Raw genomic sequence first — 27,259 nt, 5'->3', positions numbered from 1 at the left:
GGTGTATGACTGAACTCATTTCCACTTCCTCGGAAAATACTCCAATGCACCATGTTATATGAAGAAAGCATCACGATGTCCTCCCATTCTTCTGGCAGGTTGTTGTTTGCCTTTTTTATTTTATCTAAGCAAAATGTCGTCTAAAATAATGCTGTCAGTCTGCCTCAGGCTTCCTACAGCTCATCTGCTATATAGCATTTTCAAAGATTTCAATTGCAAGAATACCATTTTTGTGATTCCCCAGTAGCCTTGTATATAAAACAGGTGCCAAGATGCTCAGTTCAGATCTACGCAGCCCAGCTCAGCCAAGACAGCAGCTGCTCTACTCATGTGTAGTAGCACAACTACAAGGCTGGGGGACTTTACTGGCAAAGATATGGGTGTCTTGGCAGATACGTGCTGGTGTGGGAGTATAAGTGTGTTTTTACTTCAGTCACTTCAGCACCTGAGTTGTGCGTATTTGATTGATTTAGCAGCAAAATTTGTCACTCATTTAAAACCAAAAACATCAAGCTCATGTTGCTTAGTCTTCCTGCAAAGTGCTACTAAGAAAATGATTGATTACTTCAACTTTGTATCAGTAGAAATATTTGATGCCCAGAGAAAATGCCAACAAACCTGTAGTGTGAACTGTATTTCTTGTAATTGCAAGAGCTATAGTTGTACTTGCTATGAAATATTTTATTAAGTTTTCTACTCCTTTAATACGTCACAAGACTGAAAATAAGCCAAGGATAAAAATACTACCTCATCATCCGTACATGTAACGTACTTCTGTAATTTATTCAAAAAGCAACAAAAAATTGCCTATCAGATGTTTTATCAAGTGTTGGCAAACAATTTATAAAGCTTCAGGACGGCAATGTGCTGTGCTTGTCTACATGGAAAAAATCACCATATCCAGTTTTTATCACCTTAATCACCGCCCAACTTTTTTCTCAATTTTTGCCTGTCCAAGAGGTTGAAGACTGATGAGACTGTGCACACAGCACAGCACACAGTGGCCAACATCTGCAGGTCAAAGTCTGAAAACAACCATTACAGCTTTAAGCTAAATGTACTGAAATCTGCGTTTGTAGAGTGAACATTTATATTATTTCTTGTTTTTGCAACTATAAGCGTATATAATGTAAAGTCTCCTACATATTGTCAACAAAATCATTTTCTGTCAGCTCAAAGCATCGTTTAAACAGGAGGTGACTCTTTAGGTAAGGGGGACCATTGTCCTGCAGAGACCACACCCAGTGCATAGTTCAGTAGGCTCCTTGTCATTTAGTTCACATGTCCTCAGTACATTAGAGAACACAAAACAGTTCCCAGCATCTTATAATTAAATGTAATAAACTAGGCCCTTCATCTTGTAAGCCCAGAAAAAATACAGAAAGGAATGAGATCTTTTCCGGACTCCAGCAGCAAAACCCTTATGTTATGGAGATAACGCAGCAGAGAGACCAAAAAAAAAAAAAACAAAAAAACAACCAGCCTCCATATTCATATCCATACACTGTCTTATAAATCAAATTCAACTTCTTACACAGAAATAGAAGATTAACCGAAAGAGCAGTACAGGAAACAAAAAGGACAGTACAGGAACTTCCCTGAGGCACAGGATTTGTTTTGTTAAGATACATTTGTTTTGTCTGTGAAACAGAAAACAATTTGTTTTTCTCTGAACCAAACTTACTGGAACTGTTCCAACTAAAGACACAATGAGAATTATAATTGCCTCACTTCAAAGGCTTAACAGAATGATGTGTCTGGGATTCAAATCAGTCTGGGTTCACTCAACAGAACAGCTTATGAGAAAACTGCACCTCCAGTCAGCAGAATTGATTGCTGTGTAAATCTGGTTGGATTAGCTAGTCTTGGGAACAAAAATTTTCATTCCTATTTATTCCTGACAATACAACAGAACGAACTTCTCTTACTGAGGGTGAAAGACTCCATTACTGCTGCATGCCAACAACAATTACCAAATATGCTTCTAATTGACCCAGGTAATTCCAGTTTGAAATCCATGTTCTGGAAGTAAGGTGTTTGCATACAGACAAGCCAAACAAATATTTGCTGTGAAAAAATGTGAACAATGATTCATGCAGCAGCAGTGATGGCAGGTGATTCTAAATGCTGACTGAAGTTTAGGACAAATGGAAGCTTCCTGTATGAACTGCCTATATGAAAACTGGGATGGGAAACTGGTTTGCTCCCTATTTTAAATTCTGTAATAAAGGCTCCAGTAAGTGCTATCCAAGCATCATTCCTGAGTAACAAAATTGTGACTAAAAAGTCACAAACACACTTAAATTTTTGCATATCAGTAACAAGATTTTTTTTCTATAGAAAAAGTCTGCTACAGATACATATTGTAGACATATATTTAACTCTTTAAACTATAAAACTTGCCAGAATTTTTATTGACCCACTTCCTTCACTTTTATTAAAATTAACTAGTACTTCATCCTGAAAGATTTTCTTCTTCAAAAAGTACTATTTAATAATATTAAAAATAAATAAAACGAGTAATGACTCCATGCTAAATTAACAACCTCACACAAATACTAAATTGCTCTTCACTTGACTACGATATTTTTAACTGTTACTAAACAAATTATTCTTTTTTAAAATGAGCAAAGCATACACTACTTATATGAACACTTATATGAACAAATCATACTTAACACACAGATAGCAGACGTATCTTAAAATTTAATGTTTCTGAATGACGTTCTACTGTACTCTTTGTCCTATTACCTCAAGAAGAGTTGAAGGTAATCCCATCCCCTCAAATGACTCCCCCATATTTCTCAAAATTAGTGTTTTCTAGTAACAAGTTATTTCAATAGTTTGGTTCAAGGCCAAATAATCGAATAAAAATATGAATTCTGGTAGTAACAAAATGGACACACAATTTTTTCTCCACCCAAGTGGTTTTTAAATGCAAAGTGATGCCTAATTTTAGGCTGGGATAGGTAACTGAAAAAGTGATATTTTTTTTTTCCAATTTCATTTTAATTAATGCTGATATTTGAAAGAAATTATACCCAACAGAGCTAATATTTTAAATTAAACTTGATAATAAATTCTTTCTTTAAGATACTACAACCTGCCTAGTTATAAGGCTGTGCTCCTGGGAAGTAGGAGATGAACATGGGAGATGAGACATTCCTCAGACAAAAATTAAATTAAGCTTCTAGAAGTAATTCTCGACTAATATAGAAAAAAAAAAACATTTAAGTAATACAGGGAGTTATTTGCATTATCTACTTCAAGCCATTTCAGTCATTCAACAACCAGCATGCCACTTAAGACCAAAACTCGTAGATTCAGACATCAGTCAAAAGAGATAGATGCTTCTTTGACAATGAGTTAGCATTTATACAGACAACAGTCTTATTATAAGGGATGTCACAATCTTTTCTCTATATATTTTTTGTCAGTCTGTAATTCCCACTGGTGGATTTCATGACATGCTCAGTTCCTAGAGAGCATGGCAGTATTAGAATGAGAACTGATTTAGCATGGGCAGACTTTTAAAGTAATAGAAATCCAAAGGTAACTAGAAATGCTGAAAGGAATGAAGTGTGAGGAAGTCATATCTGTAACATTTAACTTGTGGCATATTTATTCCTTTTTTTTCCTTATAATTTATGTACTTTGTATACTACATAAAACCTGTACACACTAGAAAACTTATTTTGACAAACTCTATTGGGACAGTTGTGTCCAACAACATACATATTTTCAAAATGTAAATGTTTCAAAGCATACTGGAAGCTGAGTACTCAAATGAAAAGTGTGCTTGACTATTTTGTGAAATAGAATTGCAAAGTCAGTAGACAGCAAGCAATATGACTACTGCACAAACTTAGAGCAGACAGAGATTGGGACAGCCTGAAGCAAGATGCCCGCTTTATAAAAAACTTTCAAGTCACGTCTTTTGCATTTCTTCTGTTCAGTGGTAGACAAGAGTGCTCTCCAGGGTGCTCTTGGGATTATTTTTTTTTTTTGTAGCTTAATTTCTTAGGGCATTTAAATAATATAAGATCACAATACCTACCAGTTCTTTCTCCTCTCACCCCTCAAACCACATTAGATGCCATTGGTCCATTTTCGTGGATGTTTTACTAGCAAGTCTCAGTAACTTTCAAGAAAGAAAAAGCAAGCAAGGAAAACCACAATCAAACCCAAAAAGACTGAACCCAAATTAATGTTTCAAATAAAGACATTTTTTTTGCATCTATCCATTCCCACACACAACAGCCAGCCAGCACACCTCAACTCCAAACCCACAAAACCCCATTGCTTTTTGTCCATACAAGCACGTAGAGAAAAATAAATACACCAAAGAGCTGAAGACACATTCTCCATTTCAAGCATTTAATGGAGTTAATCACTAGTCTCATTCTCAACCAACCAAAGAACTTCAAAATTTCAGAAGTCAGGCCTGAATACACTTTAATGCACTTCCTGCATGCTCTAAGATGTTCCCTAGAGTGCCAGAAAGGTATTTGAGGAACAGAAAAAATAAAGAGACGTCATAATGAATGTACTCTCTGGGGTGTTTTTGTGATCAGAAATATTTTTACATGCTGCTGATTTATATCCTTTGCTTTAATTTGTATCTTTGCAATGTGGTTATACAAAACAAAGGTGTGAAGCTACAATTAAGACATCAAATGTGCAATTTGATTAAGGCATTGAGACTGGTTGTTATTATTAAAACAAATAATTTGAATATTTCTTACCTCAAAAGTCCACTCTTCTTCTTTATCTCCATCCAGCAACATTTGAGTCTCCTTATACACCTTCCCTATTTCCAGTTGCAATGGAGACACATTAAATTCAATTCTTTGCAAATTAAAGCCAATTCCAACTCCAATAGCCTTTAAGAAGCTTTCTTTTAGGGCCTATAACATAAAATGTTGTTTTCAGAATACGGACTGTTCATACTGGCTGTTGTCAACCAAACTTCTCTGTAAACACTACTTTGGAGCAGACAATGTAGGCCACATAAATTTAAGGCTTACACCACTGTAAATGTCAGGATAAACTGATCCAGTTACCAAGAAAAAAAAAGTTATCAGCCTTGTTATTCCTAAGTTATTGTGTAATAATGAACAGGCAACTACAATTACGAACGGTACATACAGATAAGAACCCTTTACCTTGTTCTGTGTGTGTGTTTAAAATTAGTCATAAATCCTAGAAATGTCATCTGTGGTAGTACTCTTAAATTTACTCTGACATTATAAAAGATAACCTCCATATGATCATGTAACTCTAGAAGTATACAATTTTATCATAATGAAAATAATAACAAAATAGGAATTTGAAGGTTATTGCAGTTGTTAAATAGAGAAGCAATACATTACCCAGTGCCGATGAAACATATCCAGCTGCATCCATTCATTATTCATAGATTTGATCACACCCCACTCTGTCTCAGTAAACTGTCGCTTCATGATGTGAAAGAAATTTGGAATTGAGCTGCTACCTAGAAGTTAGAAAAAATATTTACAGAAATATTAATAGAACAGTAGTAAGTAAATAAATCACCTCATGTTATTGCTATAAAAAAAAAAAAAAAAGGTCATTCATAACAAAACAAGAACCAATTCTGCTCTACAATCTGAATTTACTCTACATAGCCTCAAAGCAGTGAGCAGATATTGATGACATTTCAGGACATAGTATTAAAAGGAACATTCCGGTAGCAGAATTACTACATAAAAATGTGATATGAGTCAAACATATTTTGTATTTTCAGCAATCTCTGAAAAAGACAGTATTTGACCAGTTCTGAATTCATATAAATATATATATATATTCAACATTCTACAAAACAAGCATATACAATCTTCAATATTTGACAGCTTGATCTAAGTAACACTTTATACAACAGCATGCTGTTTGTCAAAATTCACCAAGCTATTCTGCCTCCTGTCCTTTGACGGTGGGAATACGAAAGAAACACTTTTTAAAGCACATGTGGAAATACAGTCTCCCAAATTTATCACAGGGAAAAGAAAAAAAAAAGGAAAAAAAGCCTTAAATCCTCAGATTAAATTTAAGTGTCCCACAAAATAAGCACAGCTGTGTACTGTTGCCACAGCTTTTCAGGGACTACACCACTTTTCCCCAGCAGTTGGGATTTACTTCACAGTAGACACTACAGATTGTATGGTTATATTGATCAGCGACATCTCTACAATGCACTGGAAGCTATGGACTTCATTACACACTTGACTAATCACCCCAAACCTGTATCATTAATCAGTATTCCATACAATCTGTCCAACATGGCTTACAGCTGGTTACACAGACAATGGCACCAAGCAATCTATTTTCTTTATCTGGGATGATCAAAATCTGGATAGAGACAATTACACATATTGAGACAAATTTTTTGTAGGTAATACGATATTCATGTTAAAGAGAAAAAAAAAAGTTGTATTTAATGCAAAACAATCTCACCTCCCTGACTGAAAGGCCACTCTTAATCCTGGATAGATCATGGTGACAGGAAGAAGTGTCTGAAGACTGGAAGAAAAAAAAGTCACTCCTATCATCAAAAATAGCAAAAAAAAAAGACTCAGGGAACTACAGGCTAGTCAGCCTCACCTCAATCCCAGCAAAAAATGGTGGAACAACTAATCCTGGAAACCATTTCTAGGCACATGGAAGAGAAGAAAATCATCAGAAATCAGCATGAATTCAAAGGGCAGCCATGGCTGACCAAGTTGCTAAGGTTCTACAATGAAGTCATCAGCCTGATGGATGAGGGGGAAGCAGTGGATATTGTCTTCCTAGACTTCAGTAAGGACTCTGCCCCCCGTAAGATTCTCACAGAGAAGCTGTCAAAGCTGCTGGGTGAGCAGTGAGGTGGATCAAATACTGGCTGGATGGCCAAATCCAAAGGTGCAAAGTCTAGTTGGAGCCCAGTAACAAAAGGAGTACCCCATGGGTCAGCACTGGGTCCAGCCCTGTTTAACATGTTCATTAACAATCTGGATGATGGGGGTAGAGCGCACCCTCAGTAAATCCACAGGTGTGAGGAAGGAAACACCCAGGTGTGAGGAAGGAAACACCCAGCGCTGTTTGCTTACCTCTATTCCTTTATATTCTTTCAATAAATCCTATTTTTTATTTAATCCTAATTTGAATCCTGAGCCATTTATAACAATTTGGGGGCTCGTCCGGGATGGCTATAGTTCCTGAATTCTGATTTAATCTAGGAGAGGCGCCCCACCATTTGGTGGCTCCTGTTTGAGTCAGATCAGGACTAATGCCATCCTGAACCTGAATAAAGGTAAGCAAAGAATTTGATTTTTTTTGAGCTCCCTTGCCGGCTGTTTTTTGCCCGTAATTCTGCGCGCGAAGATCCGGACGAAGACGACAGGGTCGTTTGGATACCGTTCGGTTGGGTTCCGGTGTCCGGAATCGAACCGGATGAAGACGACAGTCGTTTGGATACCGTCTGGTTCGATCCCAGACGAAGACGCTTGTGGATACCGTCCGGTTGGACTCTGGACGAAGACGACTGATTCGTAAGATACCGTCCGGTTGGGTAAAGGTACGGTTGCCCGTGTTTGTGTGTGAGAGTGTAACTGAGACTTCTAAAGTCAGCGTGGAGGTCTTTTTGTTTTCTCACCGGTTCTAATCTCCTGTCGGGGGGGGCTGGGCTGGTGAATGGAGTGATACGTGGGTGGGTGATAGGTCCTAAACCCCCTGCAAGACACTCTCACTGGGGGCAACCAAGGGCTGTGGGAATTGCCACTAGTAAAATTCCCGGATGGGTCAGATAAAATCGAAGACCAAGGACCAGAAAGGGAGCAAATTACCAGATATATGACCAAAAAGTCCATTATGAATAATGATTAGAAATTGGAACAATAGGGGCCCCAGAAAATTAAAGAGTAAATTGAAAATGATCCAGTATTATATGATAGAATGACCAAAAGAACCCTTAAGACCCCATGTATTTTGATCCACGGAGGACGGGGTCTGTCAGGCTTTAAACATTAATAGTAGAATACCTGTGGATCCGGAAAAGAGCAAGCTGAAACAATGGAATTAGAAATTAGAGAGCAATTGATTAAGAATGAATATGTGCTGCATTTGTGCCTGTGCTGCACTTATACCACCAGATAACAGGAGCCTCTCGGACACCGAGAACCAGATCAAAAACAACCTCATGGTTCAGATTTTAATCAAGGGGTCTGAGATAAGGAGGACTGTTCACAAAGGGACAGGTTAGGAATATGTATATGTATAGGAATGTTCATGTATATGTAACTCTTTACTAGAGCAATTTGCCACGTTAGGCGTGCATGACTCTGGTGGGACTACCCGCCCCGTGCTGCATGGAACTGAGTAAACATACCTACTTTACAATCTTACTGATGGTGGAGTCAGCTTTCTGTGAGTCATTTTGGAGAGCCAGGCAGGAGACACTCTGCTCGGCTGCGGGATCAGCTGCAGCGCGGACGCCCCTAGGTGCACCCTGAGCGTTTTGCTCGGAGGGGACTCCACACTCGGCTGCTCACCGCAGGAGCAAAGATCTCCTGAAACTGCAGACAAACGGTATGTTTTCGGCTGCTGGAGGGATACTAACTGGAGTGTTAATAATTGTATGTGTTTTTATGTATGTATTTTGTGTTGTATTTTGTGTTGAAATTTTGTATATTGTAATATTTGCATATTGTACGTATTTTGTGTTGAAAGTATTTGTGTAAGTGTAAGGGTTTGAAACAAAGTGTTACAAGTCACTTCACGAAGAACACAGTCAGAGACAATACTTATTTGGTTGGTTATCATTCTAAGTTATATTCCTGTGGTATGAATGAGATGTGCTGGAGGCCTCCGTGTGCGATTGTGCTGTGTGAGTGAGATGCAGCGTTGCTGCAAAGCGAGTGCAGAGTTCCGATCCGTGGTTCTGTACTCTCCGCAAGGGGAGTGGGCAGAGATGAACGAAGTGCTTGACAGACTGAAAAGAAGTGCTGTTTTATCCAAGTTTGAGTGGTGGTGCCTAATATATGGGCCCGGTGTATCTTTTGTATCTCGTGTATCCTATTTTTGCTCTTAAATGTTTTGACTGTGACAAGAACAAGGCAGGAGCATGATCTGACTCTACTGGTGCTTTCGGCTGTGCTTCCTGCAACATATGAGGCCCGCACAGGCCGAGACCTGGACTCGCTGAGACCTGAACAGGCCGAGAGACCGGAGCGGCGCCGAGAGACTGGAGCGGCGCTGGGAGACCAGAGAAACTACGGAGGGACTACCGCTGGATGGAGAGAGCCCTGGGACGCTGCAGAGCCACGGACGGCTCTGAGAGACAAAGAATAGACCTGACAGAAGCTGCAAAACGCGGGGAAATTGAAGTAATTGCGGAACATCCGAGATCAAGTTGCTACGGGAGATCAGAGGCGTCAGTGGACACCGGCAGTCGACTCTCACCGTGAGGCGAGTCGGCACAGAGCAGAGGGGCGGACATCAGGACCCTGCAGCCTGTCTGACGTAACCATGGAGGCAGCGGCAGCAGCGGCTGTGCTGCTTCACTCTAGCATTCTTTTTATAAAAGGTTTATATTGCAATGCAAAAAGGACTATTAGTCCCCAGATTGGTGTTATAACCATTACTAATGACGACTTAGCTCTATTGCAGGGCAGGAGTGCAGAGACGCAGATTACACTGCCAAATGACCACCGGCAGGCTCTTTCACAAACCTAAGGTTGCAGCTGGCACTGCCTGCAGCCGTATAGCAGACGTTACACTCTCTTTCCTAACTAGTAATCATGTGTCTCATCCATTTGTGGTGAATGGTCAGTGGCAAAAAGAAAAGGAGGATGCCACTGACACTAACAGCATGGGTAATAGGAGTAGTATAAGTGACACAGGTGACGGTGCGGAGCGCTCTGCCTGCTGCTCACCTTCGCCTGACAATGTGACTTGTATCTACAAGAATGTATCTACAAGAAGTGGCGATGTGACAGAGATCCTTATTGTAAGGATGGAAGTGATGAAATTAACTGCCCTTCCTGGACCTGCAGGCCAGACCAGTTCAGATGTGAAGATGGGAACTGTGTCCATAGGAGTAGGCAGTGCAGTGGTGTGAGAGACTGTCTGGATGGCACTGATGAAACAATGTTATTCAGTGCTCTGGACCTGGCAAATTCAAGTGCAGAAGTGGAGAATGCATAGATATCAATAAAGTGTGTAACCAGCAGAGAGACTGCAAGGACTGGGGTGATGAGCCCCTGAAGGAATGCAACATAAATGAATGTGACTGTCCAGCTGGGTTTGAGTTTGTAAACCAGAGAAACTGTGGAGGTATTGATGAATGCCAAAACCCTGGTATCTGTAGTCAAATCTGTATCAACCTGAAATGTGGCTACAAATGTGAATGTAGCCGTGGCTATCAGATGAATCCTGCTACAGGAACCTGGAAAGGGCCATACGGCAAAGCAAATTAGATAACTGTTATTTAACTTGTCAGAAGACAAAAAAGAAAGTGTTTCAACAAGCAGCCATGGGAGGGAAGAATCACTGAACCCCCGATGTGAGGGACTGTACCTTGTTTTACTGACTACTGAAACAGCTGTGAGAACTGCAGAAAGGGACCCACGCATCCAGAATAAAAGGACCAGTAACTACTGAAACTTGGAGGGTTGAGTCCGCTCCTGGGAAACTGAAACTCAAGCTAAGGGAGAACTAATATTCTGGCAACGAGGCTCTGCATGAATGAAGGATGCTAAATAAAGGGGACAAGCCTAAAGGGAGAAAAGGGAGAAGGCAAGACCGGGGCAGGACCCTCCACTGCGGTGTGTATGGTCTACCGAGGGAGGCAACCCCTATGGGTATTGACTGCCGAGTGACAGGGCCTCGACCGGACTTCTCCCACACTAAGATCAGGTTGTCCCGAGAAAATAACATAAAAAAAAACCTTTTTTTTTAAACCTATATAAAATTGTGATTCGTTTTACAGGAGCTGGATCACCCTGACAGGCCGAACGGTAACACAAGCCTGAAGTGACCCTGAAAGCGGGCCTAACTCCTTGACTGAAGGCGTTTGCCTATTATGATCCAGCTACGTGGGCAGAAGACAGATCCTGGGACTATAGGACCCCAGTATATATACTTAATAGAATAATTAGGTTATTAGCTGTAATAGAAATAGTTATAAATGATGAGAACTGATTTAAATGAGTTATAAAGATGAGAACTGCTTTGTATCAAAATTGCCTAGCTTTGGATTATTTACTAGCACAAGAAGGAGAAGTCTGTGGAAAATTTAGCTTTAGTAATTGCTGTTTAAAGATTGATAAAAAGGGTGTTTCTTCCTAGTAACTGATAGAATGTTATGTTCTGGTTTAGGATGAGAAGAATGTTAATAATATGCTGGTGTTTTAATTGTTTTTAATTGTTACAGAGCAGTGCTTACACCAAGCCAAGGACCAAGCCAAATTCAGCTTCTCACTGTCCTGCCAGCAGGCAGGCTGGGAGGAGGGCCGGACTGCTCGGGGTTAGGTTGGGCATCGGACAGCAGGTGGTGAGCAATTGCATTGTGCATCACTTGTTTGTACACATTATTACTAGTAGTACTATTATCATCATTATTGTTATTATTATTATTGTTATTATTTTCTTGTTTTTATCTCAACTCACAGGCTTCACTTTCCCATTTCTGTCTCCCATCCCAGAGAAGGAAGGGGGGGAGGTGAGCGAGCAAACACAAACCTGGAAGGATATGGAATGGGATTTATTTTCATGGCTGCCTGGTGGACCATGGGTTAAAAGAGTGTTATTTTTATTGTCATGTGGTGTAATTATGTTATTGTATATACCTTGTATGATACCTTGCCTTACGTTATTAATACACCGGGTGATAAATAGTACATTTGTAATAACTTCATTAAAAAGGGAAGGGGATATGTCAATTATGATGTTTAAGAATTGGACCCTCCAAGAACGGACTGATGAAATCCAGTTATTAACAACAGAAGTGACACGAATTGGGGATGTTAAAAAGAAGATAAGGGATTGTGAGGAATGTTTTAACAATTCGTGTCCATAAAGAACAATTCTGTTTGAAATGTTTGAATCCTGTCTGCCTCTGGGCCCTGCACTGGCAATTCAATGCTTGAACCACAGCTGCAGTGTGTCCCAGTCTCCCCCTCATTCCTCATTCTAGCCAATTTATCACTTCTTAAATTTATGAACCTGTTTGCTTTTGTTATTCCGGACTTCTATTTCTAACACTGCTATAGATGTGTCTGTGAATGGCTGGGGAAGAATGTTTTAATTACCCGTGTGTCTGGGAGTTTCAGAACAACTGATAACAACTAGTGACTGTTATGGGATACTATGTGGATCTTTGGTATCTGGTTAGGGGGGGGCCGAGAAAGAAGCTGAAAAGCGGCTGGGAGACAAGATTTGAAGAAGGTGTTTTGAAGAAGTTGTTCTGTAAACTTGGGATGGTGCCCAGTAAGTACAAAGGGGAAGAGGAAGACTGCGAGCCTTCAGCATGGAAGACCCCTAGAGACCCCCAGAAGAGACCCCAGAGGAGACTGCGCATGCTCCAGTAGGAGGGACTGCACCCCGGAAGCTAATTTTAATTATCTATTTTTTTAGAAGTAGTAATGAATATGTATTAGTCTAGGAGCATAAAAATCAGCTGCTTGATGTAACTGGTGTGCGTCCTGGTGGAGCGGAGACTCCCGGTGCACCCAGCGCTGTTTGCTTACCTCTATTCCTTTATATTCTTTCAATAAATCCTATTTTTTATTTAATCCTAATTTGAATCCTGAGCCATTTATAACACAGGTGACACGAAACCAGGAGGAAGGGTTGATGCATCGGAGGGCCATGCTGCCATCCAGATCTACCCTCACAGGGTAGAGAGGTGGGCTGACAAAACCTCATGAAGTTCAACATGGAGAAGTGCAGAGTCCTGCCCCTGGGGAGGAACAATCTCAGTCACCAGGACATGCTGGGGACCACCCAGCTGGAAAGCAGCTCTGCAGAGAAGGATCTGGGGGTCCTTGTGGACACCAAGCTGAACATGAGCCAGCAATATCCCTTGCCACAAGGAAGGCTACTGGTATCCTATTCATCCTATAGATGAAGTGTTGTCAGCAGATGAAGGGAGGCAATCCCTCCTATCTATGCAGCACTGGTGAGGCCATACGTGGAGTGCTGGGTCCAGTTATGGCCCCCCCAGTACAAGGGACGCATGGAACAACTGGAGAGAGTCAAACAAAAAGCCACAAAGATGATTGAAGGGACTGGAGCACCTTTCATATGAGGAAAGGCAGTGAGAGCTGAGACTTCTCCCCCTGGAGAAGAAAAGGCTTGGAGATGGCGGTGGAGATCTTACCAAAGTCTACAAGTGACTGAAGGGAGGGTGCACAGAGGACAGAGCCTGGCTCTTTCCAGTGATGCCCAGTGCTAGAGCAAGAGGCAATGGGCACAAACTGGGACAAAGGAGGCTTGGTCTAAATATTAGGGACCACTTTTTTTTTTTCCCCCGTGTGAGTGTCTGTGTGTGTCAGTGACAGAGCCCTGGCACAGGCTACCCAGAGAGGCTGTGGGGTTTCCCCCTTGGGGATCTCCAAAAGCCACCTGGACGTGGTCCTGGACAGCCTGCTCTGGGTGTCTCTGCTTGCGCAGGGGTTGGAACAGACCTCCAGAGGTCCCTTCCTACCTCAGCAAGTCTATGATTCTCCCAAACAATACACTACTTCTGAAAATTCATCACTAAATTATCACTTAATGAAGACGCAGATGCTAACCCGAGTTCTGTCAATGATTCTGTGAATGACCAGGGGCAAGTAACTTCCCTTCTTTCTATTAGTGTTCCCCATCTTAAACCAGGGATAAAGGTACTAAACCTCCTCTATAAAGTAGTCATCTTCTACAAGCATCTAAGCACTATATAAAAAAAAAGATACTGGCTGCAGTAATACTTGATCTGGCAGAATTAGTGCCACACTAAAGCAGAGATGCAGGTTTTCTGACAATTTCCTTTCCATGTCATATTTCAAAATGAAACCTGACATACTGTATATATCATACAATACATGACAGTGACATTTTAGAGATGCCCTTAATTTCCTTTATAGACTACAGTGGAAAATAACATCTTAACTCAGAAATTACATTGACAGTTGCAGTAGCCAGCTAATGGAATGATCCAGAACAATCTCAGGACAGAATTAACATTCCTTTCAGGAGAAAAAGATGATACTAAAAAAAGAAAAGCAACCACAATGCCAAGCATGTCTTGATGGATGACCAAGGCACAGGAAACATCCATCTGCTTTGACACTCCAACTTCCATGAAACAACGAAAAATAACAACAAAAATATCTTCAACTTGGAGAAAGGTCTTTCATCTTGCTGAGTTTAAATGGCCTATTTTTTGTGATCAAATGACTGTATTAAAACATGCTCCAAACTCTTTTTTTCTTCCTTTTCTTCTCTCAGGTATTTAAGGGGAGGGTAGTGGTGCACCTGCTTCTTCAGATAAATTATGACACATTCAAAACATGAATGCACTTCATACTTAAACTGTTTAGTATACCAAGGGTATAGCACACTCATGCAGTACTGCCTTTTCTCTCCTTATTCCTTTTTTTTTTTTTTGTCCCAGACTTCTTCACCTGTTCAACTCCTGGATGCTCATGTTCAGATTTACATAGTGAGCTGCCGCTCCCCAGCTCTGAAAAGCTCAGTCTCTGCTTTCCTCTGAACTGCCCTCCCCTCCAGTTTCCTTCTTTATAAAGTATAGTCATTTTGCTCTGAGGAATGGATCAGATTACAGGAGCCAGGGCTCTTATTCTCAAGAAATTGCTAGCAGTACTACAGCCTGCCTTGTCTGTTTTTCCACATCGGTTTGAGTATCAGAGGCAGATTTACAGAATCACAGAAAAATTTAGGTTGGAAAGGACCTCTGGAGACAATCTGGTCCGATCTTCTTTTGAAAACAGGGCCTTATACTATCCAGAGCCCTGTCAAGCAGGGCAGATGTTTCCCGGCAGCCCATGGAGGGGACCATGGTGGAGCAGGTTGTTCTCTTGCTGTCCATGCAAGACCGCATCACAGCAGATACACACAGTGCTGCCTGTGGAGGGGACTTTTGTCTTTCTCACCTCCCTACTGTATTTCTAATTGGTAATAAATTAATCTTCCCCACATCAAGTCTGTTTTGTTCATGCTAGTAACTGATGAGTGATCTCCCTGCCCTGACCTCGACCCATGAGCATTTTCCATCTTATTTTTCCCCCATCTCATTGAGGGGGGTAGGTGGGAGAGCAAACCCACCACATCTCTCACAACCTGGGAGTTGAGGAAGGAACAAAGCTAGAAGCAAACTTCAATATTTATCCAAGAGCAAACTCTAAGAGAACTTTCTTTAAAATAAAGATCTATGAACTGTAAGATCATGAAATATATGAACTGACAATAAATTAGAAAACCAGATTCTCTGAAGGAACAGATAGCTTTGCTGTAGTGCACACATACAACAGAAATACCTCCAGGGCTATTTTTTTTTTTTTGTCTTTATGGATTAAATGAAAAGCAGTAAGGCCAGACTCTCATTGGGAATTATGTAACCATACCCCTATTTCTTATTTAGCTCTCAGTAGTAAATAAAAAGGGTTCCTGTAGGACATACCTATATAGTTTGTAGAAAATTGCACATCTGATCTGCCTGTGCTTCTTAACATCCACACATTAACAAGCTCCCGAGCAGAACCCACACAGCTGGGTTCACACAGTACCGAGTCCTTTGTAACATAACCCAGCACTGCTTTCGCAGTGATCAGGGTTATCGAAACAAAACCACAACAAAACACACTTGTTGAGAGGAAACATTAGCTGGGAATTCAACTACGTGGAAAAACTTCACTAACAGCACTTTAAATGCTCCTTCTTGTAATTTATAGTTAGAGCTACTGAAAAAGCAGAATCCAACACAGTTAAACTATTTTTGTCCACCTCAGTGGCAAATCTGATTTTTTTCTTCCCCTGAAACGTAAATCACTTATTTAAATTGGTTGGCATCAGGAAACTGTACAATACTTATCTGATTGGTTGGGGCATCTAACTAGGTGGGGGATCATCACAGAATAAACTAATTTTTGTGATTTCAGGAATAGGTAAGACAGATAAGACATTGGCATACAAAATTTGAAAAGTAAGAAAAATAAGTGTAGTTGGAAGCAGGGAAAACTGGTAAGCGAGTTCAATGGATGGTTTTGATTAATGGGAAAAGATCCTTGTACCCGTCAACTATTAAAACTCTGAAAGAACAGACAATAAACTTTTGCTGGTTTTCTCTAAGAGAAGAAAAGTAATTGTGGCAGGAATAGATCTGTGAAAATGCTGGAGAAAAGGTTTCAAGAAATGAAAGAAATCAGGAGAATCTGATTTAGATTCTAAGGGGAAATGAGAGAATACATTTCAGGAGACAAAAAGCTGAGCCAGTGACACAGAAGGTAATAACACGACAAGGAGATGGGGATGACATTTCTGAATTAAACATCAAACTTGCCTGGGTCAAGAGAAATGACAAAAATAAGTTTAAATGTAAGAGTTTTCTTGCTTTGAAATATATTATATTGATTACTGTGAGTGTTCTGTCAAAAATCTATTTCTTTCCATAATTACCATTTATTAATACCTTAAAGATTTTTTAGTATAGAACCCCAACTATAAAAATGTTGTCTTTTTATTTCCCAAAATGAATGCATCTGTTCAGATAACTTCATTATAAAAATTATGAAAATCTAACTTAACAGCAGACTTTGAATGTGGTAATTCTTAGCAATGTAAATTTTCCAAATACATCCAATAGATACTTTATAGATACTTCTACATCACCTATGCCATTTCATTTACTAGCTTGTATTTAACACTTTCCACCACTTACATTGCTTCTTTTTATAAGAAATTGTGAAATATTTTAATTTGCTTTTCAATAGTAGAGCAAATTGATGTTTCCCCTGCTCTTGTTTGAAAATATGTTTTCATTTGTAGATGTTTTTGTAATTGACTCCTTTTCCTCCCTTTACACAAACTGTTGCAAATTCATTCTTTTTTGCAGTTGTTCATTAACAAAAATCTCAAAAACATTTCTCTAGTCTACGACAAACTCCACATGTAAATATTGAAGAGTATTTGTTTTTATATTAGATCATCTTACTGAAAAGCAAATAGATTCAACAAGAAATCTCTAATAACATTAACCAAAACATCCTGTAGCTTCTTTTTATAATATACAATTAACTTACAACAATTTGTTCCAAGTATCTGTTTAACAAATACAAATATGTATGCTTATTAGCATTAGAACAAAACTGACTGGATGGCCTAGCTGCTCAATATCCCAACTTTAAAAGTATTTTTTCCCCAGAATATGTAGAGTTCTGTCTCCTTCCCAAAAGATTCATTAACTTTCTCCTTAAGGATGAGTAGCCAATATAGGAAAGGCTCTTCATCCACCAGATCTGTGACCAGTTCCTCCAGCTGGTGTCTAAATTTGTTTGATATTCACAAGAGAATCTAGAACTTTTATCCTTGAGACCAAGATGTATTTCATTTCTGCAGACACTTAAGCCTCATGCTCCTATATACAACACAAATTCGAAGACAGAGTTCACAGAATAAACTAAATGCAAAATTTAGTGAAGCTGTGAAGGCAATTGATTTTTTTTACCTATACATATATATACACACACACATAGCTTTCTCTCTTTCTAATAAACTTTAAAGCACATTAGATCCTTACAAATACAGTCTTAGTAATCTTTCAAAAATTGTCTTCTATATATTAAAAAAAGACTAAATCAAAAGTTAAGTTCCTTTATTACATTAAAATATAAGTTACCCTGGCAATTTCAGGAAGAGCGAGGAGAAGAAAGGAGTGAGTTACACTGGAAGAATCCAATATCAAATCTGGAAAACAAACATCTTTCATGCAGGCAAGCGTGTACAAGCATGCGTGCATGCTCCCCCCCAACAAGCCACTTACATTTAATAACATCTACTCCACTTAAATGACAACCAAGTTAGTTTGTTTGTTTTCTCTGAAGACTAAGCCAAAAAACTGCCTTGCATTTAATCCCTTAAAAACAAACAAGCAAAAAGCCCCACAATCGTAACTGCCTTGAACTGCATGAAAGGAACAGATCACTGATCAAGAACTAATATCTAATCAATACATACAAGTTCGTTTTCAGATGGCAAATGGGCCTAGCCTAGCTAGCAAAATGAGCAACTGATGTATCGACCAGTCAATCTGCTTAGTACAGTGAAACAGGCTGGTTATAAATCCTGTAAGCTAATGAACTGTATAGGATGAGCACATACTGAGGTTCTTGGGCTGACAATCCTTTCCGTCCAGGGCACCACATATTTGATTGTATTTTACCATCTCTAGAGAAAACCAAAGTAGCGAAAACATTTCTTCTGCAACAGATGACCAAGCCCTAATTGTTTATTAATGTAAACTAATGCTTATACAGATGTTTAGCAACTGACAACATAGGACAAATAATTATCTAAATAAATGACTTAGAAGAACCAGATAGGAAATTAACAGAGCATGTTTTTTAAATCTATTAGCTCACACAGCTTTAGTGTGAATTAGAAATTGGATTTGCATTCTGTGGTCTCTCTACTTCCTGCCATTATCCTGAAATTCTCCCAGTGGTATGTATATTGAACATCTATTCTTGTTTCAGTCACTGATGATGTTGTATCTTGGCATGACTCAGAAAAGCAGCATTCATTTTGAAAGTCAGAAAACTTGAGGTTGCTTCCTTTGAATCACTGACCCTTTTCCAGACTGTAAAAATGGAAAAGCCATTAAAAAATCTGGCATAATTAGTGTATATTATTTTTCTCTGCAGTTACTTTCTTTAAGTCCTTGTAATATTAGCAAAACTGCTAAAGTTTCAATTGCAGTAGTCCTTGGGCCCAGCAGTGATCAATCTTTAAGCAAGCTGACCTGACAAACAAAAGAAAATAAGGACACCTAACTGATAGCTCTACCTCCAGAAGTGAACTGGAGAAACAGCAGTTTTGACACAAGTGTGGCCCTGACAAAAAAATTGAAGAAAAAAATCAGAAATTATTACCTAGATACAAATTCACATCTGATCCCTTATCAATTCACAGACAGCTTACGGTCTGCACAAGGCATATGCCGTCTGGCTTTAACTCCTTTCTAAGTAGAGAAAATAAAAATATTTAAAATACACTGGGTATTATCAAATAGAATGATTCAGAAACTATGAATTCTTTTAATAAAATTTACTTTTAGCTACAATGTAAAAAAAAAATAAGATAATGAGCAATAATGAAATAAGAAACCCTTTCTTAACTTGTCTGCATTATTGCTTGTACCTTTTTCTTGTTTAAACTCTTTCCAAGATCTTGCATCTCAAGGTAGCCGCAGTATTCCAGCACAAAGGTAAATTACCCCCAAGAAAATGACATTTTAATCAGTTTTCCATTATATAAGGTATCAAACAGTTAAAGCAATTATCTCATTTTGTTCAACAGCAGGAACTCTGCTTCCTTTCAACACTCAGGAAGTTATGATGCATCATGCTAAAATTAAACACAAAAACACAAAATCTAAATAAACTCCTAAATGGACTTTCTTTTATAAAGGCATTATGGTTGTGAGTTGTAAGAACAAAACTAAATATACAAATCAGACAACCAAAGAGTCAAACACAGCCACATCTCTTTAAGGGTGACAGACATTTAGGAACATAACGTGTCAACAGAGCCAGGCTTTCTGTCACCCTGCAAAACAACAAAAACCTCAATATGTTGCTAGCACAATGGCAGCCACGTATAAAATCCTATTTTCCTAACGATCTATAGCCTTGCTCTGCAGCAGTACTACCAAGCCTTGTGATTGCGGAGGTCAGGACACTGCACAGAAAACTGTCCCAGAATACAAATGTTTATTCCATCTGATTTTGAGATTTCTTTATGCCCACAGTAAACAGCATGTAAATATTTTTCACAGTTAGAATATCCCCACTTCTGTGTATATATTCTCCCTTCTTCCTCTCCTCCTTTCAAAATGAGTACATATTATGGCTTTAAATTTGGGAATCAACCTCTCCTATACATCCGTGAGAGTAACAATGTACATGTAAGAATATGCACTGAAAACAAAACAGCAACAACAAAATTTAAAGCCAACTGTTAGGCTTTCCAAGAGCCAAAAGACTGTCTGGCCTACTCAACAGCTAAAAACCAGCATGTTTTGTTTGGTCTTCCCACAAAGAAGAAACAGCAATCAGCTGTCCTTCAGCATCCTTCCCCCTGTCAACACAAAAATCAATACACGCATAGGTCCAAAGCAGACAGTGCTGGCGCTGGCTCTTATCGAGCCAATAGGCTATACAAAAAAAAAAGATGCAAGAGGAAGACAATTGCAATACAGCAATAGCAGAGCATGTTCCACAATTGAAAACAAAAAAAGGACTTCAATGACCCATACACCTCTGCCAGCGTGCTCTTTATGGCTGGGACAGAGTTAATTTTCTTTATAGCAGCTGGCAGGGTGCTATGTTTTGGATTTGTGATGAAAGCAGTTCTGATAACACAGCAGTGTTTTAGTTGATGCTGAGCAGTGCTTACACAGAGCCAGTGCCTTTGTTTCTCATCCTGTCCCACCAGCAACTAGGCTGGAGGTGCACAAGAAGCTGGGAGAGGACACAGCCACAACAGCTGATCCAAACTAACCAAAGGGATATTGGCTCAATAAAAGCTGAAGAAAAGCAGAAGGAGGGCAGAGATGTTTGGAGCTACGATGTTTGTTTTCCTACACAACCACTGTGTGTGATGGAACCCTGCTTTCCTGGAAATGGCTGAACATTTACCTGCCAGTGGGAAGTAGCGAATGAATTCCTTCTTTTGCTTTGCTTCTATGCACAGCTTTGTTTACCTGTCTTTATCTCAAACCCACAAGTTCTCTCACTTTTGCCCTTCTGGTTCTGTTCTCTGGGGAGGGAGGATGCTCAGGTGGCAGTGTGGGGAGCATTCACCTGCCTACCAGGATACATTCACAACAATCAGCTCGGCACCCTGCCTAGAGAGATTTCACATTTCAGAACAGCATGGTCAGCTCAGCAGGGTAATACTCTTACAGATACGATCTCCAAGTGTTTGCTCATGTTTTTATTAAATTGTTTTTTGCCGGGAAAAAGATCAACACGCTTAATACAACAACCAGCAATTCTAATGAAAAGACTTGAAATCGAAACAGAGCAAGTGACAATTTCATTTATGCATGACAAGATTGGATTTTCTATGAAAATGCAACACAGCATGAAACAGGGATGAATGCCTAGAACTTCTATTACCAACCTGATACACGGCAAGAAAGAGTAGACAAATATTATACCGGTAACAAAAGTCTCCAGGTCCTAAACTTTCTCTAAAACCTGACACGACAGCAGCAATCTTATTGTGAAGAAACAAAAATATTTGCATTGTTAAAAATAATCAAAGTTTCTCCTAGAAAAGGAGGTGTCTCAGGGGAATCCAGACAAAGCTTTTTTTTTTTTATTGTTTCATAAGGGAGATGTTAAGATATTGACAGTATTTTCTACTATTTCATAACTCAAACTAAAAATCTGCAAACCTCTCTAGAACATTGTCTTCCAACATTGAAACTAATAAATGAGAGCTCCATACTGTAACCCTTGCACAGAGAACATCCAAATAAACCTTGGACAGCACATAATAAAGACAGCTGCTTTTTTGCAACTTTTGCAACAAATACACACCTACAGACCTGTTGGAAACTAATCAGTGTTACCAAGAAACTCCTTTAAAAGCAAGTCTTAACATATGTATAATAATTACTGAAACCTTGGCCCTCCTGTTACATCCTTGTGTTTGAATTCCTTAATCTGGAAAGCCAAAGCTAACCTTTATTAGTGTAGGCTGAGAAGTAATTCCTTCAGTTAGTTAATATATATATATATTCAAATCTCTTTAGTCTCTCATTTTGAATGTGTAACTTAATTTCCCCAAATACCAATTAAGGGATAAATTGTTATTACTATAAATTCAGTCTGCAAAAAGATACTTCTGCAACAACCCAGCAAACATTCTTGTAGTTTCTCTTTGTTCTCTTATTTTTATGAAAAGCTCCTGTTTTAAGTTTTTTTCCTTTCTTAATTATTAATCTCTCCCTCATTTTAAACATACATATTCTCCACAAGTTCATTGTCACTGTTCTACGTTTTGCTACTATTTTCTACTTTAATCCAAATGGTTTTATGTTGTCCTACAAAAAAAACATCCTGAAGGACTGATAAGCTTATTAGACAGAAAAAATCTACCCTCAAAGAGAAGATTCAGTCACAAAAAAAAACAAATTTTCCTTTCACAGTTTATTAAAGCATCAGTGCTTAATCCATTTTCAGAATGTGAAAGTGTTTTTTGCAAACATGAGGAAATTCCCACTTAAAACAGTGTTATAAATTTAAATAAAGCAGAATAATAAAATTGTTATATAATGTACTCTTTACAAGCATCTTTAAGATGGCTGTTTCTTTCCATCTTCAAACAGCATAAGAACAAAGAAATTCCTCCATTTACTCAGTGAAAGACTTAGGATCACTATGATGCTTTAGGTCAATAAGGCTAATAGTTAGCTATTTTACAGTAGCGTTACTGTAAATCTGAAATTGAACTGTTTTCATATTTATAAACTCTAACCTCCTACATCAATTAAAAACAGCATTTAACCTAAAACCCTGATTAATTTCTCCAAACAGTGCACCTACATATTTACAGCTGTACCATCACCTAATAATTCGGTTGTCTATTCTAGCAAAAGATCAGCTGCTGATTCCTGCTATGAGATACAACAATAAAACCAAAAACAATTAAAACTTTGGTCAAGGTAAAGAAAGGTAAGGTATTGTAAGAAGGACAAAAGCACTCCAATCTGTTCTGGCACTTTCTAGGTCAAACAAAATCCTGAAAAGCAGAAATTAAAAAAGCATTGCATTTTCAGAAGCTTAAAGATGGCTGCTAAATAAAAGACTCATGCCAAACATCCTAATTATGATGCAGGTGTGACTTGCTCTGAATGTAGTTTGTGATTACCAGAAGAAATGACACAGAATTGTCTGGAAAGAGTTTTCCTCCACCCACTGAATTATGGTATTCTCCATCGTGATGTAGGATTTAAATACTCCGAATCATGTGTGACCTCTCTCTGACTTGAAAGTCTCTATCCTGTATCGTGCTATCTCACCTCAGTGATGAAATAATGAGAATAAAAACAGAATGAATTCTGACTGTATTTCTCTGAGACAAAGAAATACAGTCTCAAACAGTCTAGTATTTGGACATCACATTCTATATATTTCAAAATATACATACGTAAATATATATATGCACATATACACACGCACACACTCACATAAGATTTTTTTTTTTTTTTTTACTTAAAATGATGAGCACTGAAGTTTCTCTCTTTCATTACCAAAAGATAGAAAAGATGTGCTCCATACGATGCACATTCACATGCACATTCACAAATACTTAAAAAGTATCTCAGGAAGTATTTTTAGATCAAATTAATTTCCCGTAAAATTCACATGCAGAAAAAAATACCCTTTTGTGCCGTAATAAGCTACTCTAGAATAAAAAAAGACTCATGAACAAAGCTAACTTTATTGCATATCAGGTATTTAATTTTGAAATTATATTAAGATTAAAGATGTCAGGATCAAACTAACTTTAAAGGAATACATATGAAAGATGGCAGGCTGCTGATGAAAGATCAGGAATGAACTGTTCATTTATTTATCTTTGTAATTCCATCTAATCTAAGAAACTGTACTACTGACTAGAAATTCATTTGCACAGTAGAAATATGTAGACTTTTCTTCCATATGCTTGCAGTAATCTACTATTATACAATTATTGTCTCTAAAAACATCCTACTTTACAGGGTTTAAGTGACCAATAAATCAACAAGCCACATACCACTTAAACCAAGTTTACACTTGTTGCAGAATTTCTTGTCTGCAAGTTAAAAAAATAAATACACTAACACAAGCCAAGTTTGTTTTGTTTGTTTTGCAGGAGTTGCTACTAGTACTGTTAGAATCCTTTTCATTTCTTTTATGAAAGGGTTAAAATAGTTTCACATGCATTACCTCTCTAGACAAATGATGTCCACAGCTAATTCCAATAACAAATCTGCAAACCAGTATGCACTTTCCCAAATGACTTTTTAAAAATCACCTCAAAATAATCTTAAGGAAAAAAAGTTTGTTCTCAGTCATTCTTCCCAAACAAATAAATTAAAGCCCTGTTTTAAATCTACAATCACCTGCTGGATAACCAAAAAAAAATACCACCACCCTAGGAAACTATAACATAACATACCTAAAGAGGAGATTTTCCTTTCCTACTGTCACTACATTATTTATTTCAGTATCTTAATGGAGAAAAAAAAAAAAAAAAAAAAAGATGAACTGTTGCATACCTGCAGAGAGACTTCTACAAAAGTTCTATTTGCACTGCTAAAATTAGCTTTTTGTGTGGCCTGATTTCACCTCCTAAGACTGTTAATTCTTGCAGAGGTTTCAGTTTTCAGATTTTAATAATAAACAAAACTAATATTGAAAGAGACTTCTTCAGTAATGAACATAAATAAAAAAATAGAACAGATTAAGATGAGATATAAAATATTTATGTACACCAAGGTCTGCTTGTGTATATGCTAGTACACAATTAATGAACATATTTCTCAAAACTTACACAACAGAGTATCATGCAACTGCATTTATTCTACATATTTTGTTCACTGGTTGAACAATAAAGGAGCGTTAAGAATTGGAGTATTTGAGACTTCAAGATTTTGTTGAATAACATCACAAGATGGAGTATTCTGTCCTTAAACAAGCATATTAAAAAAAATACTGTAATGTATTCTGTACATACGGAACTCTCTGTCCTTGTAGCTATTCCAGAGAAAGAGATTATAGCAGATTTATGCAAGCCTTTATGATCTGAAACATAATGTACTGTGCAACTGCAGAGCAACAGCACCACTCAGTGGAACTATCAGATAAAACAATGTTGGTAAAGTCAAAGGTAGCTTATATACATAGCAAAACAGAAAAAAAAAAATCCTGCTAATTCTGTCAAAAAGCTTTCTCAGGAAAAAAAAAAAGTGAAAAAACCTCCTTGCATTAGTTCGAAGTACAGAAACTATAATTACAAATTCTATCCTTAGTATTGCTTATTCACTAACTCACTTTCCCTCCACATACCATTACTAACTTTTCATTACTATTTTATTTCTTTTCCAAAACCAGAATTTATCATTCCAAAAATGAAACTGCATGATCATAAACAAAACCTCTAAAATTTGGGAGATAGTATTTTTAAACTTATTTTACAAATGTTTGTGCAAAGTTAAGTAACATGGAAAATGCAAGATCAGGCACACACTCATGTAAGACTTTTTTTTTTTTTTTTTTACTTAAAATGATGAGCACTGAAGTTTCTCTCTTTCATTAGCAAAAGATAGAAAAGATGTGCTCCATACAAGCTGCTGACAGCTAAATCACTTCAGGACAGAGTATGCTAGTTAAGGAACTTCAAAAATTGGAAACAAACCCAGAAATTTTGGAATGTTTTGTATTCCTGTGTGTATGCTGTGTGGCTTGCTACCATGAATTCAGACCGTGGATACAATGACTTCCCCAATACTTTTTGCTAATATACTACACCTCTGTGAAAACGAAAGAAGCAGATGTGGGTAAAGTAGCATTAAAAAGATGCTACATATGGTCAGGAATTCTACTAGCTTGTATCTGTCACTAGCTTGTTTCAGGGGGCTAATTTCAATATACACCTTTGCAGTATGACTGTATTACAAAAACACCAATTTCACTCCATCGTTTAAGCCTTTGGAATCAGCATCTCCAGAATAACCCTCACTTTTGTTTTTCTGGGGAAAATCACTGAAGTCTGTTTGTGTAAGATCTCAAAGCACTGTTTTGTCTCGTCAGCTCATGTTCCCAAATTAAATCCACACAGCTGCTCTGCACAGCTGTCCAGGGTGATGTGGCATGATTTGCTCTACAGTGGGAGTTCATGATCACTGCCATCAACAATGCTAGGAAATACTGTCAGAAGCCTTTCTTGATACTGAAGAAGTTAAGAATTTAATGTTGTACCCAAACTCTGTTCTTATAAACTAAAAAAAATAAATAATAATAATAAATGGATTGTTTCATCTCTTTTCCTACATTTACACTGATATGAAAATTTTTTCCTGATACCAAATCCTTCTGTGACCTTCAGCTTCGCATATTTGGAAATCCTAGGACAAGCAACTACAAAACTATGTGACAGAAGCCAAACAACAAATTTAACTTATCATTAGAATTAATACTACATAATTTTCCCTAAATTTAGCTTGCTGAAGTTGACATAACTAAGAGTAAGTAACAATGTGTGCTGAGCTGCAGAACCAAAGACAGGTTGTCTTGTGACAGCAGGGATTAAAAATGCTGAAAGAAGATTACACTCAGATACAAGGTAAACGAACCTTGATTTTTTCCTGAAACTGCCTGCAGAATGAGCAACAGATCAATGCACCTTAACTTATTCAGTATTTCAGTGATTTAATGTGAGGGAAATGAGAAAGAAAGAAATAGTGAAATACAAGAAAAAGAAAGCTAAGAAAGCTCTACAAACAGAATTATTAATATTACTATTTAAATACAGCCAGCTAATATTTAGGTTGAAGGATTTTTATATTAACTAGAAATAGAGTAAGAATATATCCCCTTACAACGTGGGATGCATTGTGTTCCAAAATGGGGAAGTAAAACAAATCCAAGTTTCTAAATCTAAATGTGAAATTAAACCTATACTCTTCACAATTGCTTACTATTCTCAAAAAAAATAATTTAACACTTTTTGTATGATTTGTTAGATGGCTATTAGCAACGTATCTTTAAATTTCCAGCCAGATAAAAAAAAAAAAAAAAAAACAGTAAAGAATGCAAGATAATACATTTCCATGTATTTTATTCATAATCATGTATGAATGACTTTAGATTTTTTTTTTTTTTTAGCTCCCCAAAAAAACTTATCTGCTTCTCACCCTGCCCCAACAAACAAATCGGCTGGGGATGGGTAAGAGATCAGGAAGAGATACAGGCTGGACAGCTGACCTGAAACG

General features: G+C 38.0%; 1 protein-coding gene across 1 annotated transcript in view; it reads right to left on the bottom strand.

Annotated features, from left to right (window-relative positions):
• AASDHPPT (aminoadipate-semialdehyde dehydrogenase-phosphopantetheinyl transferase) overlaps positions 1-27,259 on the bottom strand; it is a 33,122-nt gene that overhangs the window by 2,206 nt on the left and 3,657 nt on the right. The window contains exons 3-4 of the mRNA XM_084520808.1: positions 5,373-5,494; positions 4,746-4,907 (exon numbers count right to left, since the gene is read on the bottom strand). Coding sequence (XP_084376934.1) covers positions 4,746-4,907; positions 5,373-5,494 — 284 coding nt within the window. The remainder of the gene's footprint in view (positions 1-4,745; positions 4,908-5,372; positions 5,495-27,259) is intronic.

Source organism: Aythya ferina (genome assembly GCF_964211825.1).
Source record: "Aythya ferina genome assembly, chromosome: 1".
Lineage (NCBI taxonomy): Eukaryota > Metazoa > Chordata > Aves > Anseriformes > Anatidae > Aythya > Aythya ferina.
Note: the sequence above shows the minus strand (reverse complement) of the source record. Positions and strands in the feature narration are given on the sequence as shown.